This window comes from Mixophyes fleayi, chromosome 4 (assembly GCF_038048845.1).
Source record: "Mixophyes fleayi isolate aMixFle1 chromosome 4, aMixFle1.hap1, whole genome shotgun sequence".
NCBI classification, from domain to species: Eukaryota; Metazoa; Chordata; class Amphibia; order Anura; family Limnodynastidae; genus Mixophyes; species Mixophyes fleayi.
In genome coordinates, this window is record NC_134405.1 from 255,557,970 (window position 1) to 255,578,336 (window position 20,367).

A 20,367-nucleotide genomic window follows, 5' to 3' on the forward strand; every position below is an offset into this window, starting at 1 on the left:
TTCCTTTTTTATATACCCTATGGCTTTTACAAACTGTGTATTACAAGGTATGGATCTTCCTTGTTGCAGTGTCCATTCTGGTTACACAATTACATGCAAGGACTAGAACTTGTAGTACATGTACCTTGCTGTACGTACATCAGACTTATGGCTACATAAGTGGTATTTTGTAAACATCCATAGACAGAAGGGGTGCTTTGTTAGCAGTTATAGGCATATGAGGGGTGTGTGAGAAGTATTTCTTGACATTTGGTAGGTAGGTTTAGTTTTAACCATACCTAATAAGGGTCATACATGCTGAAATTGGCCTAATTATTGCAGCGCATGTGGCCTGTAAATTACTATGATGTCAGATACCAATCCAGATAAAATTGATCAGATCACGATTGGGCATGTGGGTAAATACAGATAACCAGTCATCGGTCTATGTGCACAGGTTTCTTTCGACACACGAACAGGCTTTAGCCACACCAGGATTGATCTGGCAGTTTGACTTAAAATATTAAACCTTGATTTGATAAAATTGTTCTAATAACTCATACCGTAACAATTACATTCATTTTTCATCCGCAAGATTTGCCATCTGATCGATCAGCCAGCTCCCCAAATTTGTGAGCAATTTACCATACACATAGAGAACAAATAGCACAAGTCCGGCCTTTCATGTATTGGGATCGGGGCCATATTGTGCATCTGACTGTTCGGCTCCGGGTCAGCCAATGACCTGATGTGCTGATGGCAGTTATTGTCAAACTCCGTTCTCTTCACTGCTGGACCAAATTTAATCTAACGTGATTGGTTTTTGAACAATGGGACCTGAATATATATTTTTTTCTTTTAATGATTACAATTGTAAGGGATAGTTTAGTTTTTAACGTTCAATTATTAGATGCTGTAACTCTAGTGTGTTGGAATGGACAAGCTGGTGCAGTTAGATTAATTGTTACCTATTAGGTGTCCTATTTGTAGAGGGAACATAGTGCACGCTGTAAAATACACATCATTATTTCTGCAACTATAATGAATAGCGGAATATTGCCCTTGCAGCTGGTAAATAAGCAGCATGCACACAGTAAAAGTATACGGCGCACTGTGTAAACCTTTTCACGCTACATTTGTTTCTCGTTCATGCCATTTGGTGGAAGGTAGCAGATGGGAAACACTTATTTTAGAAAGATTTAACGCATCTCAAGGTACATTGTTGTAATAGGAATAAAAATATGATCATGTTAAAAACTGGCATTTTTATATAAAAGGCATATCATCTCATTAAGAATGATATAAACCTTTACCCATATGTACGCTATGTATTTTGTTATACTTTATCATCACGGACATTTATAGTGCTCATCACTTCACAAATCAGTCTCTGTGGAATGTTTAGCAGTTTTACCTTGTAGCTGGTTGATGGCTGGAAATCTCCTTCTGCTCATTGCCAAGCTGTTCAAGATTTACTGAAGTTGGAAAATATTTTGGCAAACAAAAAAGAAACTATATTGTGTTCAGCTTAAATAGTGTTTTTTATGGTATTGCACTTGACTTGAGCAATGCAGACTATTTTAGATCTAATTATTTTTTGTTATATAAGAGTGATATAAAGGTTAAGTCTAAATAGGCTTAATGGAATTCCCTGTAAATTAAAAAATGTAATCAGAAATAAACACACTATGGAGTTTGGAGGAAGTATCTTTAGGTGGACTGGGCATGGGCTTTTCAGGCAATTTAGTTGTCGCTGGTATTTGAGACAACATTGTTTCATCATAGCACCATCACCCACCACTATTACTGTAGAATTTATGCTACAAACTCTTTATTGTGACCCCAGAAATGCCTTTTTCATACATTCCAACGTTGTTGCAGGGCAAATTGTGAGAGTATGTGTGCCTCCAGTGAAAAAAGGGTGTGGACAGAAGATGTTGGGGAAAAGGCTGTGTCACGGGGTGTGTCATGTCCCCCCAGAGGTGTACCTAGCCTCCTGAAGGCTGCCCCCACTCCACAGTTCCCAACAGTCTTGGCAAAAGTCTGGAGTGTTGCAGTGGTAGTAATGTCTGTCCAAAATCAGGATGGTTTGGAAGTATGCTTTTTGTAGGAGCTTCGGTGAATCATAGTAGCAGTTTTCTGGTTTTGTGTTTTCCCACTGAAATCCTGATTTGGGATGGGGCGCTTACCTCATATTTGTGAAATGATTGTGGAAATAAAGTACTATCCTGAGATTAACGCCTGCTGTGGGACGGGATGTGCCAGACACAGTTACCCAACGGAACAATATTACTCCACAGGAGGCCAGGTATTGCTGGAGATTCTAAGCTGTGATTGGTCCTCCCAAACATACCATCGTAGAGAACCCAACAGCTCCAACACCTGGAGCCCTGAAGACTACTCCATTTATTAGATAAAATGTAATGCCTGTTTCCTCGCTTCCTTTTGCTGCCAGGTCTTTACAATTGCTATTCACTTACAATACCTTGTTGTACATCAACTTTTAATATGGCCCATCCACAGTTTAATGCTTCCTTGCAATTATCTCGCTGGTCTCCATTGCTACAGCCCATCTGTAATGTCATTTTATATGTTCTAGTCATCATGTTACCTAATGAAAAAGAAAATAATGAGACGTATTACTGGACCTGCAAGAAAGGGTTCTGCATTATTGTTACTGCAGCATAAAATTAATTTTCTTCATTTGAAGTTTAGCTCAGATATGTGGTTTTTTTACATAAGTCGTAAACTGTTCTCTGCTCACTGGCAAACCATTCAGAGGGAGAACTGAATGATTTGCATTACAAAGCCCTCTTACCATGCTGCAGATTGGAGTGTCACCACTAGACATGGAAAAGCAATATGTTCCTCTAACCGCTATAATAGCTTCTTAATTGGTAACCTAGGATTTATTTTCAGGGAGAACCAACATTTTTAGACACATTCATGTAGAAACGAGCTTTGTCCGAGGCTATAATTCCATTATTAAAATGCCTAACAGAATCTTAAGAGAAGCCATTACTAAAATTTACAGTTTTAATTCAAGTTTGTAGAAATTGATTTTTGTTGCTACACATTATGCTATATTATCTTGTGGAGAACAAATGGATGCCTGAATAATTGCAATGCAAAACTGCTTTCTTGTAAAGTAACATACATAGCACTTGGTATAATGTAGGAGTACTAGTCGCTCTTCCAGCACTAAAGTATTAAAGGATTGTTTGCATCTATCCACCTTTTATTGCTCTATTTACATGTTAAGAAATACATGAACAGCATAGAGGTGCCACTGGGTTTTAAAACTTCACTAAAAGCCTGAGCAGAAAAGGTTTACCACATTGTTTCTGTATAAGAGAGCTGCTGTTGCATGCTAGACATCCATATTTCTTATATATTGGATGCAGGTGCACACTTTAAGCACTAAGAACATATTTATGTATAATTAAAAATGTTAGTCTGCAGTAATTGCTATAATATAACTTCTAGAATAAACATGAAATTCTTAGTGCACATTTTGATCAAACTGTAGATGCCCATCTACCACGTCAAGGTAACCTCCTTCAGATGGGTACGTACACAAACCATTTATTTACTAACTTGGGGTTTCCCTCATTTAGTGCCTCTAACTACAAGTAGTATTGGTAGGAACCAGGGGCCTGATTCATTAAGGATCTTAAATGAAGAGGATTCTTATTTCAGTCTCCTGGACAAAACCATGTTTCATTGCAAGGGGTTCAAATGAGTGTTCTGTTTTGCCCATAAGTTAAATACTGTCTGTGTGTTCATGTAGCACACACATATCAACTTTACATCATACTTGCCAACTTTTTCTCGCTGGCTTCAGGGAGATCCTGGGAGAGGTGAGCGTGCAGGGTTGGGGATTGACAAATCTCATCATTTTGACCACATACCCCAAAACAGATACCACAATTTTGGCCAATTACAGCAGGGGGCGGGGCTAATATGGCACAATATTTGCATCATTAAGCCCCACCTCTGCCACTTATCTATTGCAGGGGCGAGAACCGGGAGGTTGCCTTGCTCTCCCGGGAGCCTGGGAGGTCTCCCAGAAATGCGAGAGTCTCCCGGACATTCCGGAAGAGTAGGCAACTATGCGTTAAAGAAAAGCAGCTAATGAATCTCTAGAGACTGAAGTGTCTTTTACATTTCTATCACCATTACTGAAGTCATGTTGTCTTACCTGTCAGTCTTTGATTAAATCTTGGTCTCCATGAAAATGGCCACCTCCGTCGGCATCAATACATGGACATAGGACACAATTTCTGAACTGTGTCATCATGCCACAGATGGCGAAGCCAACCACGTCTTGTACTGGCTCAGCATCAGGGAGAATGCCAGACTCTTCAGGGAGTGAGGGAGATCACCCCTATATCAGGGAGTCTCCCTGACATTCAGGGAGAGTTGGCAAGTATGCTTTACATTTCAGTGTACAAATAAGCTATCAAGTATTTGTGTGCTACATGAAAAAACAGTCATCCTTAATGAATCGGGCCCCAGATTATGCTGCTCTGGTTAGTAATGCCATAACGTCCAAATATATTAAAAGGTGCTGCACTGCTCTTACCGTAAGTAGAATATATAGATTGTGTACATGTATAAACTCATAACCTATATCTTTCATTATGTATAAATATGTTCTCACTGCTTAAAGTGTGCAACTGCATTTTGGATTGTGTATTGTACATTGTCACACCAATTTATTTTGCAATTGGAATGTGCGGACCAACCCCCCTAGTAATATTGACAAAACAGGAATTCAATACTAGTAACTGCTCACTGTAAAGAAAATGCTTAACTCATCCATGTGTATTCATTGAAAGTGAGATTTACAATTTTTATATAGGGCTGGTCACTGTGAGGTGACTGTCCAGGCTCTCTTTCTGGTTTATATACATGATACTAGTTACTTGTTCATGATATATTTGTTTTGTGTGTGTGTGTGTGTTTTTTTTTTTTTTAAGTGTTTGTCCAGTTGCTTCTTTTTTTCCGTTATTAGCAATGGCTCTGAGGATCGTTGCATTTTATGCAAAGCAAAGGGTGCAGTTAGACTTCATAGTATATAATGGTTTAAAACAAATATTGCTTTGAGCAAAAAGAAAAGGCAAGATGTGTTATAAAGGTTCATTTTTGTTTTAAAGATTCAACTATTAGACTAGTTTGTTCTAAATCCACACATGTAACTTTGTGAGATTCCAGGACTGATTCAAACAGCATAACATATAACTTGATCAGTGTTAAATTACTTTGATGAGACATTCTTTAGAGGAAACCTGCTATCGCCTTTTAAGTTTTTTATCTTTTTTTTTATAAAGTGCATGTGTGTGGTTACGTACCCCATCCTATTGACAACATCTGAGTTCTTTAATATGAACTTCCCTTTGAGCATTGTCCATAACTTAGGGAGAGAGATGACTTTGTAAAGCATACAGTAAAAATGTCTGCATAGCACTTTCTGCTGAGCAGAAAATTACATCCTTCACTGAAGAGTCTTACCAAGGGTGAAACCATCGGTACATGGATGTTTTATGTCAGCACAAGTGTCACATGCCCTTAAAATCCAGTGGGTAAAGCACTGACTCAAATGGCTGCTATGTAAATGGCATTTCCATGAAGTCTGTGTTTCCTGAATAGAAGTGGCTTATTTGCATTATAGTCCCTAATGCGCAGCTTACAAATATCCATTCTCTAGCCTCATTGATTCAGTGAGACTATAATTCCCATATGTCTGAACAGAAATGTTTTTTTGTTGCATTTATTTTTTTTTTCTGTTGGAAATATCATCTTTTATCTCCACAAAATGGTTACGTAAGGGGAAAAAAAACATTTAAATGAGTTTTCCTATTTTATATGTTGAATTTTAAAGGACTTGTTTTTGACTATTTAACTGTAACAAAAAAATCAATATTGACATTGTGCTAGGGAGGTACGAATTAAAGTGGCAGCAATCTTTCATTTTCTCACAAATAAGATGCATCCTTTATTTCCAAGCACATTTATTCACTCTTAATGGGGTTAAGTAGTAAGTGGAGCCAGAGTGGCAGGGCCAGATTACATGATATTAACAGTGGATTCAGAATTGTTCCAGCAATATCCTGTTACTGGAAATGTCCTTTTTAAAAAGAGTGATATTTAAAATTCTGTGTAAACTTAGCAATTTTTAAGAAAGTTGTGTAACAATGTGGTTATATTACTTTTTTTTTGTTACTTGCTGATATTTTTTTTGAGTACAGCATGTGCCTTCTACTATACATATATCACTGTTCCAATTACTGTGTATAGAAAACGTTTTGTGAGCTAGACCTCATCAGATAGCAATGACGACATCATAGGCTATACTTATTATTTATACTAATATTCTAGTATACAGCGGTAGTAGTGCCTTTTTTTCTTTTTATTAATAATAGATCTATCTACAACACTGTGATAAATAAGGAATATGAAATGATCCGTTTGGTTTTAAATCCTTATTCTGTGACTTGTATTGTTTCACTGACCTTGAATCTGCTATGTATCATTCGATCATGTTTTCTAAAGAAGAAACAATTACATTATTATTTAATTTTGCTGGGATTATCAAGTAATTATTTTTGCATATTTCTAATGTTATTTGTCTCTAATATAAAGTATAGTTCTATATTCCATATTGTTTAGTCATGCTTTTGTGTATTATTCACTATTAGACATATATATGTGTGTATGTATGTGTGTGCGTATATAATTTATAGATATCATCACAGTGTGCCACTGTTTAGGACGGGGTTAATTTTCCCACTGCAGTGGCAGCTTATATCAGAAATGGCACTTTACACTCAAGAAAGAAAGAAACATTGAAATAATACTAAGAAAATGATCTTGCTTTTAATCCCTGACCTCATTAATGTCATTGTTTTATAATATAAATATTTCTTACTAGCACCCACAGTGAGGAATAGGCTGAAAGCTGACATTATATGAGTGGTTTTATAAAGCGGTTGCTACAGCTTGAATGGATCACTTTCAGTACACAACAGTGCAGCTATTATGCCTGGCAGTGAGTGAGAGGAGGTGGCAAAAGAGGAGGAAGAGGTTTATATAACAAACAATATATAATGGTATAATTTTCTTTTAATGTGGCGATCTACTTTAAGATAAACAAACCTGCATTAAGAAATGGTTTTCCAAGGCGCTTTGTTTTCTTTCCCCTGAAATAAAACTACATATCTGCTGCTAGAAACATTTGTTTCCTGTGCACAGACCCATGCAACTGATTTAAAGGACAATGAATACAAGATGAAAATATTAACTTCAGTGGGGGTGGTGTTCCCCTTTCAGGTTGTTTCCCCTTCCCCTCTCTATGTAGACTTAAATGGAAGGCAGGTGTAAGTGGTTGGATATACTGCTATATTACCAGTTTTTTTAGATTAACTTGCTTGCAGATTAATTTGTATAATAAACCTTTGAACCCCATTCAACAATCAACATGCACTTGAGCAATAAAGATATTCTGAGGGGCACATCCAATGTAACCACCTCAATTCCTGGTCATTCTCTATCACCATTAGTGTTGGCTCTTGCTAATCATGTAGCATTTTATGAACTACATGAAACCTATTAAAGGTAGCTTCATGTTGTGAATGTTTTCACCTACAATAAATGTCTTTTGTGGTTGCATCTCATCCGGTAGACGTGTGATAATGCAAAGTGAACAGGAAATCCCAATTAATACAGCAATTTAGGCCATTGTGGCTCCATCGTTCTTTTCTCCATGGCTACCAAGCAGCATGCCCATGTACAGATGGTGGGTGAAATTCAATAAGATTTTAATTGTGCAGGAGGTAGCCTCCCACATAAAGTGCTAAACCTCAATGAAGCAAATCTGGAATAAGTCATATAGTAACTAGTTACTACATGACTGCTCTCAGAAAGTAAAGAAGAAATACCTTTTGCTCCAGTAACCCCCTTACACCACCAATAATGTGATTGGATTTTTTTCTGTTTGATTTGCAATTAGGTAGCACAGCAACAGCCAAGCACTGTTCTATTCATTTTTAAGGCACATTGTACCATTATCATTATGCAGTATGTTTAATCTGTAGCACCTTATAAATACAGTAATTATATTTAGCTTTTAATTTTAGTTGCCTAATGAAAAACATTGAACATTTTTGCACATATGATTCAAATTGGTGGTGTGGTTTATTTTTCATTGGAAATATTTTATTTACAATTATCCATAAAATGGACCACTAGATGTATTTGTTTTAACCAATGCTAATTCCATGTTGGTAGTGTTTATGGTTCCTGAAATGGACTATATGGCTGACAGGTATACTGCTTCAGTGCCTGTGAAAGGATCTTGGTCATGGGTATTAATGCTCTTAGGTGACTAGACTAACGCTGGTGGCTCAGTCACTGTTCACCTGCATATTTGAATCCATGCAATTCAGCACTTACGTGTGTGCCAGGAACTTGCCGTTTACACTGCCTGCTATTACCGATGTACTAAAAGTGCATTCATAGAGCATAACTATAACGATTCACACTGGGCAACAGCTGGGTAACTTGTATTCGTTGTGTAACAAGAGTGAAGGATGGCTTTTAGCTCTACCCCGTTTTGAAGCTAAAGAGGTTGCCCACTTTGGGGCAGCTTCCTAATCCATATTACCCAACTTCTCTCCATGTCTGTAACTGATTATATAAAATGTCCTGTTTTGTACACAGACTTTCATCAGTGTCTATTGAAAGGGTTGTAACTTAAATAGCCTTTTATAAACACTGCAGAATAGTGCAAGGACTAGTTTTGTTAATATAATCACTTATGCTATCCCTAACTGCTGCTTGCTGCCTTGACAAGCTGTCCCCATCATGTCCTATTGGACATCACACTGAATGACCATTACAACAATATTGCTTGGTGACCAAGAAGAAATTGTTTCAATCCCAAATTGTATGATGGTGCTTAATTGTTACTTTACATAAGCCTATTTGCACCTTGTAAAAATGTGACTTAAGTATGATTTGTCGCACTGAGTTTAGGGTACGTTATACCTGCGTCCCCTTGCACTTTCACTGTGCTGGACTCTCGTGTGAGTCCAGTACAGGGAGAAGGGAGCAGAGACGCAATTCGGCCACACTCTGATATATTTTCAAGATACGTGAAAGTCAAAATCGGACACAAGTCCCATAGGCTTAGTGCACACAATTGTAAACAAAAATCTTTTTTGATTAGGTTAAAATGGTAGCACTTGAAAACACAAGCTATATATTGACATGTTTAAAACTTTGTTTATTAACACTTATGATAAAGCATGTTTCATAATTTATTATATAGGATGTCTTCTGTGGAAATTAAACCCTCCCATATATAAACAGTGTGGTTTAAGCCTTCAGTCTCCATGTCTGTTACTGGGATATTTTTAAAGGAATGTGCAAACCAAAAGTCTGTTATCGTGGATCACAGTGCCAGTTTTAGGAAAATTCAGCACAAACAATTACCTTTTAATTTACTTTGACTTTTCATATCATGTGACATGTGGAAATGCAGCACCATTCAGTCATCTAAAATGTGCCTTTGTCTCTCCCTTTCGCTAGCTGACATTATCTCGACAGTCGAATTCAACAACACAGGAGAATTGCTTGTGACAGGAGACAAGGGGGGCCGTGTTGTAATTTTTCAACGTGAGCAGGAGGTAAGGGCTACTGATCACAAAATTAATTTTATTTTATTCTTTTAATACAGAATCCATGTTAATTTTATATCGCACTCAACTCCTAGGTTATCAGTAAGCAAACCACATATGACATGTAAGCCTGAGTCATTGTGTATTTCCTTGCTTGCATAGCTCTGTTTAAATTCAGTTTTTATTCAGTACTTTCGGAAATTGTTATTCCCTACTGTCTTTGTTGCTTTTTTAAATCATTCCTTATTTAATGGACATGAGAATGATTAGTAACAGGCTATGTATGCCACGTTTTGCACACAATCCGATTCATGATCATATATTATTTTTTTTAATGTATTAATTCACAAGATGGCAAAATCATTGGCACAAGCTTGCTTTTCATTAAAATAAGAGCAGCGAGTTTGGTTTTTAAATGCCCCCCTTACCTACGGTTCAGTCTTTCTCTCTCTATTAAATTGAAATTAACGGACATTGATATCTGCTTAGCAAATTTGGTAATGGTTTAACTGCATTGCTGTGATCATTGTGATTTTTAGATTTTTTGAGCATTTACTAATTTTCCCAATATGTAAGTATATAGACGAGCAGTTAAAATGAACTACGAGAGCAATGCCTTTCAATTTGGTCTTAGCTGATTAAAGGTTCCGAATTCCGGACCTGGTCGTTCTGCTGTCACTATTCTCCTTTTAATAGTGCAATATGTGGCTGAGCATTAATGGCTTTGTACAGCTGGAAAATGGATAGTAAATCTAACCAATGACATTGTTTTATATAAATGAGTTTGTCCAAGTTTGGCTTATAGAGGCAGATGTATGTTCACAGTATATCAGGACTATAACCTGTATAAATAAACGTGCTATTTTATAGCGCTTATGGGGCTTTTAAGAGCAGCTGAGAGACATAGAAAAGCCTTGGAGGGCTGCAGCTGGTCCACAGGTCACCAGCTGAACCACCTTGTATTGTTTAGCGTTCACAGTACAGTACACTGGTATGCTGATTCACTGAAAGAGTGCTATAGTATATAATAACCATGCAATTACCTCTCTTGGAAAGTAAATAAGTTTCTAGATATTGTTCCATTTTAAAGTAAAGATATGTTTTATGTTCTGCTCCATACATTAACAATATTTACCCTTTACTGACACATGCAATGTTGCAAGCCATTATTAGACCGCTTGGTTATAATGATCATATAAATTGAAGAGCAACCTGTGTATGTTACGTAATTACGAATTACTTTTTGCCCCCAAACCTGTTATTGCTTTTATATCTGGAGAAGGAGAAATTGCTCAGTGTCCATCTCCGCTACCATATATCCTAGAACGATGAGAGATCTCTGAATTGAAAGATGGAAGGTTAATGTCACAAGAGGGAGTAAGTAAAAAGTGCAGCAAGAATGTTTTAAGTGTAGCAGAAAAGTTTGCTGCATAGACACAATGGAGTAAAGTATGAGGAGAAAGGTCTTTGTTCTGTTTTAGAGAGCTTACTATTATTCTTTATAGGCCACCACAAAGGGTCTGCAGCGCCGTACAAAGAGCGTACAAGAAAACTGTACATAGCATTACAAACAATAAAAAAAAATACAAAAATCACAACACAGCTATGAATAGCCATACTGGACAATGAGCTGCAATGGGGTGTATTCAGTGCAAACTGAAACCTGTGCCTCTGAGTGTGGGTGCGACTAATAGGATCAGTATCATGAATGAGGTGCAAAGTCAAGGGAGGTATGGATTCCAGGGGCAGAGAGCCCAGGGAGGAGTTGCCAAACATAGCTGACATGCAGAAGGCATAGGTGATGAAAAGAGGAGTACAGAAGGGAAGACGGCCTTGTTCACAGGAGCTTACAATCTAAATGAAAGGTGCAAACAAACAGGTGACACAAAGGGGTGAGTTATGTAAAGGAATGTAGAGAACAGATGGGTGGATGAGATGAAGGATGAGCGAGGGTGAGGCATACTTAGTATAAGGGATAACTGTTTAAAAGCTGGGGACTGATGCAAAATCATGAATAATAAATTAGTTGATGGTATGTACATTTTTCAAAGAAAGGATCCCGAAATTGAACAGGGACACGTTTTCAGATGCTAAGAACATATGTGTTAAATATTAACAGACATTGTTATCATTGTGTATTTTTATGTAATGGCTACCTAAATGTAAAGCTGTTCCTGAATACCCGATAGAAAATAAATCTGATTTTACTGCAACCGTCTAATGCTTTTCACCTATTATCAGAGTTGCATCCAAATGTGTTCTGGTGTTTTCGGCAGAGCAAGAACCAGCCTCACCGGAGAGGAGAGTATAATGTTTACAGCACTTTCCAGAGCCACGAGCCGGAATTCGATTACTTGAAAAGTTTAGAGATAGAAGAGAAAATAAACAAGATAAGATGGCTTCCACAGCAGAATGCTGCATATTTTTTGCTGTCCACTAATGGTAAGTATCAGATTGGCTGCTGTCAGACCCAATATATTAAATATACTGCGATCTTTCAACATTGTCAATGTGAGTTTATCCTATGTGATTGTTTAGTGGACCCTTAAAGTTCAGCTTTTGCTCACTAAAACTAGCTCAAAAGAGATGGACATTCAGTAGCCTCTATAGCCACAACTACAGTAGAGGAATGGTGGTAGCATAATTCCTGTATGTTTTAAAAAGCAAGATCAGGACAAGGTAAACTCCATCCCTGACCTACCACGCCCTGCCCAGATATACTTCATCTCACTCACATTCCAGCAGGTCGTCTTACACGTTTCTTACTGACCATCACCCTTTAGAAGTCCAATATCTTGTGTGGTCTCGAAAATTATCTAGGCTTTTATGTCAGGAGAATACAACAAGTGCAGGTGCTGGATGTAGTGTACAAATAACTCATGTTAGGTGGAGGGAGGATGGATTTCAAGTAAGAGAAAATTCTTCTGAGCAGGGGTGTGGTTTTCCCATTCTGTTGCCTGAAGTGCCTTTCTGAACACCTATATACAAGCAATATAAACATAATTATTTCGATGCAACAAGTAGTGTCCCTTGTGACTGCTAATAACAGTGCATAGATAGACTTTTACTGCAAGAAAACATTTATTTGCTTTGCAATTCCCTACACTTTGCAGGCCTCCAGAACTTACTGTGATACAGTTCCCTCACTCTGCCCAATTAGAGGCACACCATTGATTCAGAGTCAACTTTCCTCTCAAGAAAAAGCCAGTGCTATTACAATTGCTTTGAAATAATTGCAAAATATTGGTAGCAGAAACATTGTGCTGTATCAGTAGATCAATGCTGATCAGTGGCCGATGAAATATTAGAGGTACAATACGTCTGGACGCCAGGGTACTGTAATGCCTGCTCAAATTATTTACTCCTTCCCATTTAATATTATGTCTGTGCTAAAAGAAGATAGAGGAGGCTGGTAAAGTGTAAAAAGATTTAAGTATTTTATCTCTAGTGGGTTAGACTAATTGGTAGGGATAGGTTAATTTTAATCGATAATAACATTTAAATGTTTAAGTGGTATGTGAAACAGATTTTTAATGTTCCCTTATCAAGTAGTGTATCCATAGGTTTAGCACACAGTTATGTTGATCCTGATTACTACTGTACATGATCAGACCCCTTTTAATGACTCTCCATTTGCCTTGGATTCCTGTGCCCGCAGCCAGCATTCTTCCTCAGTGATGGGATTAAACATATCTGCAAAACATATGCTCCTGAGTAATTATTTTGCCATGAAAGGTTAGAATTTGTCAGATGTAAGTTAGAAGGTAGTCAGTTGATCATTTTAATACAATCTGCAGCCTCCTTAAATATGTTCAGTGGGGAAAAACACATTGTGAGAGAATAAAGATTAATTACATGGTGTAATGTTCTGTTAATTGAGTTTTCAAATAGTTTTTTTGATTAACAAGGATATTATCTCTACAATCAGAATGACATTTTCTGCACCAGTAGGAAATTAAAATTATTCTTTTTAAATGTACCATGTGATTGCATTTGTGCCAACTCTCTAAATGGCTCAGGAGACAAATGAAGTTATGATGAAAATGCTGAGATATTTACATGTAGAATGAGACCATTGTATCCTTTGTGCCTAAAGTGGACAAGTAAGACCGTGTCAAAGCATCTGTCTGCTCCTCCGGTAGTTACTACACTATTTTCATTTAGGACTCCTAATAAAAATGTAAATAAATAATAGGTTAACACTTGAATCATAATGCTCACTTGTCAAAGCACTTATCATTTTTCCAATGTGTGACATGTTATAGTTTATTATAAAGTGCTTGTATCCAGCTCATCTACAGTATGTTGTTCCAATCGGATGCTTATGACCTCTATCCTAGCTTAAAATGCAACCCTGGCTCGGTAGGCATATATGGTACATTTATGTACACAAATCACAGTATACATGGGACCAGGATGGCTTCTGACCTGATTGGTCAATATCAATTTGGTCTGGTGAAAAATATGGTCAGAAAATGTCTGCTTGTCAAATTTAGTCACAATTGAGCATTATTTTTTGTAGTGTATGAAAGCCAGAAAACAAGATGTTCAAAGTGTACTATACCTTTTTGGTCCACAACTGTAATACAAACATAGCATTAAACGTTGAGGAACACATTGTTCACTGGACATGTCCGAAGGAATTGGCAACTTTGCCACTGCATGTGTAGCTGATGGCAGGTCTCAAAGGGTGTACACTACTATAAATGGCATGAAAAGCCATTTCTCAGCGTCGGTGTTAATTGTTACAGCAAAGAGAGGTCAACCAGTTCTACTGCAACATATCACAGCCTGCAGTGGCAGATAACTGTGCTATCCAAGAGGTTCTGTAGCAGCTGAGGGCTATTAACAAATCATTCTGCCCCAGTGCTTTAACATATTTCCATCTCTATTAATTTCCATTTCTAATTTGAGGCGTGATATCTAGAACAGGAAGATTAATTTGCTCTGTCACAACTGTGCCTATCCCTGGAGAGGAGCCTGGGGTACAGACATGGTTAAACAGTCTCTCTCTGGGACAGCTCAGGCATGGGCTCCTCATCCACATGGGTTTGCCTCCTGTCGCACTCACAAGAGGTGCTCACTTTGTCATGTTTAAAGCTCTACCAGCTACTCATTGTTTTTTTTTCTCATATCCAGATAAAACAGTAAAACTGTGGAAAGTTAGTGAACGAGACAAGAGACCAGAGGGCTATAACTTGAAAGATGAAGAAGGAAGGCTGCGTGACCCATGCACAATAACATCATTACGTGTAAGAACTTTACTTTTGTGTTTAGGTTACAGATTATTTTTTTTGTGTTTTTTTTTATTTTTTTTATTTTTAATGATGCATTTTCTCTGATATGAATTGAGTGGTAAAGGCTGCAGGCTTTGTACTTAAATCAAAAGGAATTATTTTACATGAACAATTTGGTCCCAAGTGGGATCCTTCCTGGATCTTTGATGTAATTTGCATTTCTTTTCATTTTTATCACTACTCTGGTGCTGTATGAGAACACATTGCAGCTCCAACAATGTAACTATACTTTTGCATGGTTGCTGCATTTTTGGGTCCGTTTGAATTTATGTATTAGATTAGTAAGTTTTACACTGATCTTTTGTTGACCTTTTCCACTGGACATACAAACATGTTGCAAACGTCTTAAAATGCATGCGAGAGTCTGGCATAAAAGAAATGTCAGAGCATCTAGTCTGTATTGATCTGTTGATCTGACAATGAGTTGTGGTCAATATAAATTCAACCGGTTGTCTACTGTGCATACTGGAATATTGTCACTTTATCAGACGTAATAAAAGAATCTTATGCGCTTCATCGGTCATGTACAGTATATTTAAACCAAACAATCACACGTCTGGTATAGAGGATAAAGTAAAATTTAAGTGACAAAACAAATTTTTCCTTTCAGAATATCAATTAGTTGAACATTTAAAATGTATAAATTTGATATTATGATTTAAAGTGCTGGAGTGGTGTTCAAGGGGGTTAGGGGTTAGTTGCTTAGAATCCCATTCTTGCACCAAGGAATATTATCAATATGTCTAAAAATAATTTATAAAACCCTGCAACGATGAAGAGGTGGCCGCAGATGTGGAGCCCTTCTATTCAAACCATATTTATTGCCCAATGTAGTTCATGGAATGTCTTTTTTTTTTTTCTATGCAAATTAACACGCTTCCAGTTTTGTACAAGGAATGGTGACCTTGAAACCATACGGGTAAAGGTATGAGAACTTTTATCTGCTCTCATACCTGTTTTGTGATGTATTTATTTTAATGCACACAGACATGGTCGAGTGTCAATCCCCCTCCCATCCTCTACAGTTACTTTGAGGAGCTCAGCTAAACAATTTGAGGAGAATGCCCTGAATAATGAGGAAAACTATGATCATTGTTAAATCTTAGACTCAATGCTCCTGATGATGAAGGCTCTTATCAGGAGAACCCATGGGTAACATTTCTACGCAAGTAGAAACGAATGAAGCCCCATAGCAAATTTTCAGAGGGTCAAAGCTGCTACTCTCTGCTCCATCTGCAGAGGTACATCCAACCACTGAGTCTATATTCTGACTTTACTTTTTCTCTTGCCTCTGGGAGATTCCGGAGAGGAGTGATTTGTGTCATTTTGTCCCCATCCCCGATAATACAACCACGAAGTTGCGCTGAGGATCCAAAATGAGATGATTCACCGCAAATAATTTCATGGAGGCCTCCATCCCGTTCATTCTACTTAGAAGTAAATCGGATGCGGGAAGATGGCGTGCTCTCCCGGGAGTATGAGAGACTCCCAAATTCTGGATGGGTCTCCCAAACTTTCATGGAGAGAGGACAAATATGCTCTATTCCCAGCCCGATTATATACAAAGCTGTAATGCACAAATGATATCTTTACTAATCTGCAACAGTGGCATATATTCCATTCATCCTTTGAAACAGTCAAATCAACTGATTTCTGAATAAATCAATATGCAACCAAAGTAAACCCAACACCCCCACCCTGCCGCATGCTTTTAAGCCCCATAGCAGTTTCTAAGCTTCTGTGGTTTGTGTTATGCATGCCCTATGAATACTACAGATACTGTTGAGACATACACTTATAGCATAGAAAATTTACTATATATGTGTTTAAAACTGCATTTGAATTTATATATTTTTTTCCTTGATTGCTGCTTTTTTTTATACGCTTTTGCTCTGTCTAACCGAACCCACACAAACTAGCGGCTCCCGATGAATGAAGTTCAGGGGATATTGTGAGGATGGGGTGACCTGCAGTTCCACCACTTATCTATTGTGGCTCTCTTGCAAATCCAGGCATGTGTGTATTTCTGCACATATCGACGATGTCAATAACAAAACTGTTCTTAAAGGCTACAGGTTATATTGGTATATTTTAAAGATTCCTCTTTACATGTCTTCTATTTCTCTAATGGAATGAATAATAATCTACAGACAAATGCCCCATATTAATCGCATGTTGGATTACAGTGGTTTGTCGAAGACTCATTTTAACTTAAATAGTTCCTTGATCTCATTCTGCGTAATTTCACACTTGTCATGATCTCCTCTCTGTAATGCCCACAGCTATTGAGTTAATGAATGTGGCATGTATTTATTTCCTTTCTTTAAAAAAAAACTGCAGCCGTTTCCCATTGCAACAGTCTATAGATAGCTCAGCCAAAGGCAGATTGGGCTAAAGTAACTACGACCTCTGGACAGCTAAGTGACTGTTTTTGCTCTTCCCTGTCAACATTCTAATACTCAATAATATGTATATATATGTGTGTGTGTACATATATATAATATAAAAGCAGGGAAGGCCAGGGGGAGGTCAGAGGCAGTGAGCTGTTTTGCCTGCATTCAAATTCACTGAAGGGATAGATATCATCTTGGAGCTGTTCCACATAACAGATGTGACTACTGAGCTGCTGGAATGAGCCAAGTGTGATGAAGCTCATCTTCCCTGTCCTGAATGTTTTCCCTAGGGTGACAGCTTACTGAGAGATCCTGCAAAGTCACAGATACACACTACTCGGCTTAGACATGGAGAGCTAGGGAAGCACACATGGCAGCATGCTGATAGAAAATTTTAAATTATATATACCAATCGCCAACTAATGCATTTTAATCTCTATGAATAAACGTTGTTTATAATGCCATAGGGATTGTGCAACTAGGTGACTTTGGGTCACATGTAGAGTAGGAAGCATCTGTGCCTGAACATAAGCATCAAAAGACCTGCACAGGGAAAAAAATATTTATGTACATATGTTCTTTTGGACACATCTCATGATACATCCAGCTCTACAACACTAGCAAAGGCGCCAAATTTACCCAAGGAGTAACGAGTGTCTACATTTAAGCGCTACAATAGTATTGAGAAAGAATAGATGTGGTTTACCAGTGCTCGTAGTAAATATGAAAGCTGCATTTACCATATTAAATGCAAATGCATACAAAATCCAAATTTCATTTTAGTGACTTTAAACACAAACATGTTATGTTCCCCTTTAAAAATCAAATGGAAATCTTTATTTTTTCTGGCGCAGTCTAAGTGGATATCTATTAATGCAAAAAGACGACTGCAACGTATAATATAGCAGCCATACTAATGAATGAAGCACTATCAGTTGTAGAATCAGTCTGTAATCAGAAGAGTCTAAATAGTTCTGCTGATCATCCTCATCATCACGTATCGTTGCATCATTTCTTCAGCAGCTGCGAGATGTACGGCTCCTGACAGGTGTATATGGGTCTGTCCAGGTCTACCTGTCGCAATTATGCAAATATACCCTTACTGTACTCAGCCTGTACTAGCCTGTCCCTTAGCTAACCAACTATTACAGCTGTGTGGTTATTATAGTATGGCTATAATATTTCTGTGTTTATTAGTGGCAACTTGTACTGTGAATGTATATTGAGCTTACTTGTAGGTACTGGCCTTGGGGCTTCTGAGAACCTAGCAGTGTCACTGCGACAAGATATAATTGCAGAGGAGAGTTCCAAAGACCTCACTGGACTCCTGTCTCATTCAGAAGGAAGACTGGTATCTCTCAAATGCGCACACTAGATTCCTCACTTCCTCCCAGAAGGCCTGGCAGGTGGTTCCTGTCTTTATATGTGAAGTCGTGTTATCACATAACATGGGATTATTATTGGATTTCTGACCTCTTGTGTAATGTAACTCAATGTTTTTGACTATCAGAATTCCATGTGACACAAAGTGATTAAGTCTATAGCATCCATTACGCTCTGAATTTTGTTATTCTGCATGACTTCGTAGTGTAATAACATGAGGTCAATAGGCTTCAGCTGTTGTAAATGTTAGTACATAAACATTTTTATTGAGCCTTTAATTTAGTGGGATTTTTTGTTTGTTTTAGCTATAGTTTGTACATTCACTATGGCAGGATGTAGGGTCTATCCCCGTTGCATATTTGCAACTAGAATATCCCCCCCATTAAATTAAAATGAAGTGCTGCATTTGTTGCCTGTCCTTTATTTTTTAGTTGTTCTTATTCTACAACCCCTACAAGTTTGAACTGGAAGGTGAATAATTATAGCGTGTTAGAATTGTAATACGATCGTGTCCACTGACCAAGTCATGCTCCAGCACCTTGTTTGTCTATAAGTCACAATGCATACGGCTTGAAATCGTATTACAATATTGTCAATGATGCATGTTATGAGGGTTTTCCTGTATACCTGCAATGAATGAAGTGTTTCCTACACAAAATGGCAGACATTTTGTGAGCTAAATTGCAGGGGAAAGCGGGCTGTGGGGGTAATTTATGAAGCAGATAACAGCCGAGATGCAATGAAAATCAGCTTTGCACCTTGGTATTCCAGATTTGCACCACAATGCATGGATTTGCGGAGCAAGATGACTGTGTTTGTGGAGGATCAGAAGTTTGAACTGGCTAATGGGAAGAATGAGACTGGGCATTCCTCTGGTTTTGTGAAGGAGTCCAAATATGTAGTATTTGCAGAGCAAATTTATTAAAGTGAGATAAAGGAGAGGCCGCATCTTTAGAGTGCCTTAGAGCTCCAGTTTAGAGTGGGGGTGGTGTTCGTGTCTCCTCATATACTTTAAAAGGGGTGCATTTTGCATTAATATTATTGTTGTGCTTTATAATACACCAAAGCATTACACAGAACTCTATATTGAGGTGATTATAATACAAACAAATTACGTACAATGGCATAAAAGAGAAGGTAAAGATGGCTCTGCCCAAATAAGCTTACAATCTGAGGTGTGGTGAATACATGAGGTAGAGGAATAAGTAGTCATCATCAACCTTTTATATAGCGCCGGCAAATGTCGTAGCGCTGTACAATTGGGAACAAACAGAGTAATAAAACAATATTGGGTAATACAGACAGAGCAGTAAGAAGACCCTGCTTGCAAGCTTACAGTGTATGGGACAATTGTAGCTGTTGGTGTGTTTGTGTGGCTATTGTGTTTCTGTGCAGCTGTCAGTGGTGCGGCATAGTTGGAATGTGAGACACAGTGGAAGGTGCAGACATGTATATATTTCATGTTGCTCTTCAGTAGAGAAGCACATTTCTGGTACTTCGAGCAATGTAATAAGCATCTTTCACACAAGTGACACATGCAATAGAAACCTGATGACCCCTTTCATTTCTACTACTTGGTTTAGCCTTACTCATTTTCAAGAAAAACTTAAGAGTTTAATGAAAGTGGTGGTTCTA

The 20,367-nt window shown here is 37.8% G+C and overlaps 1 protein-coding gene across 5 annotated transcripts in view; it reads left to right on the forward strand.

The window, feature by feature from the left end:
- PPP2R2B (protein phosphatase 2 regulatory subunit Bbeta) overlaps nt 1-20,367 on the forward strand; it is a 286,470-nt gene that overhangs the window by 233,389 nt on the left and 32,714 nt on the right. For all 5 annotated transcript variants that reach the window (XM_075209660.1, XM_075209659.1, XM_075209658.1 and 2 more), the window contains 3 exons: nt 9,571-9,668; nt 11,936-12,101; nt 14,799-14,911. In XM_075209660.1, coding sequence (XP_075065761.1) covers nt 9,571-9,668; nt 11,936-12,101; nt 14,799-14,911 — 377 coding nt within the window. The remainder of the gene's footprint in view (nt 1-9,570; nt 9,669-11,935; nt 12,102-14,798; nt 14,912-20,367) is intronic.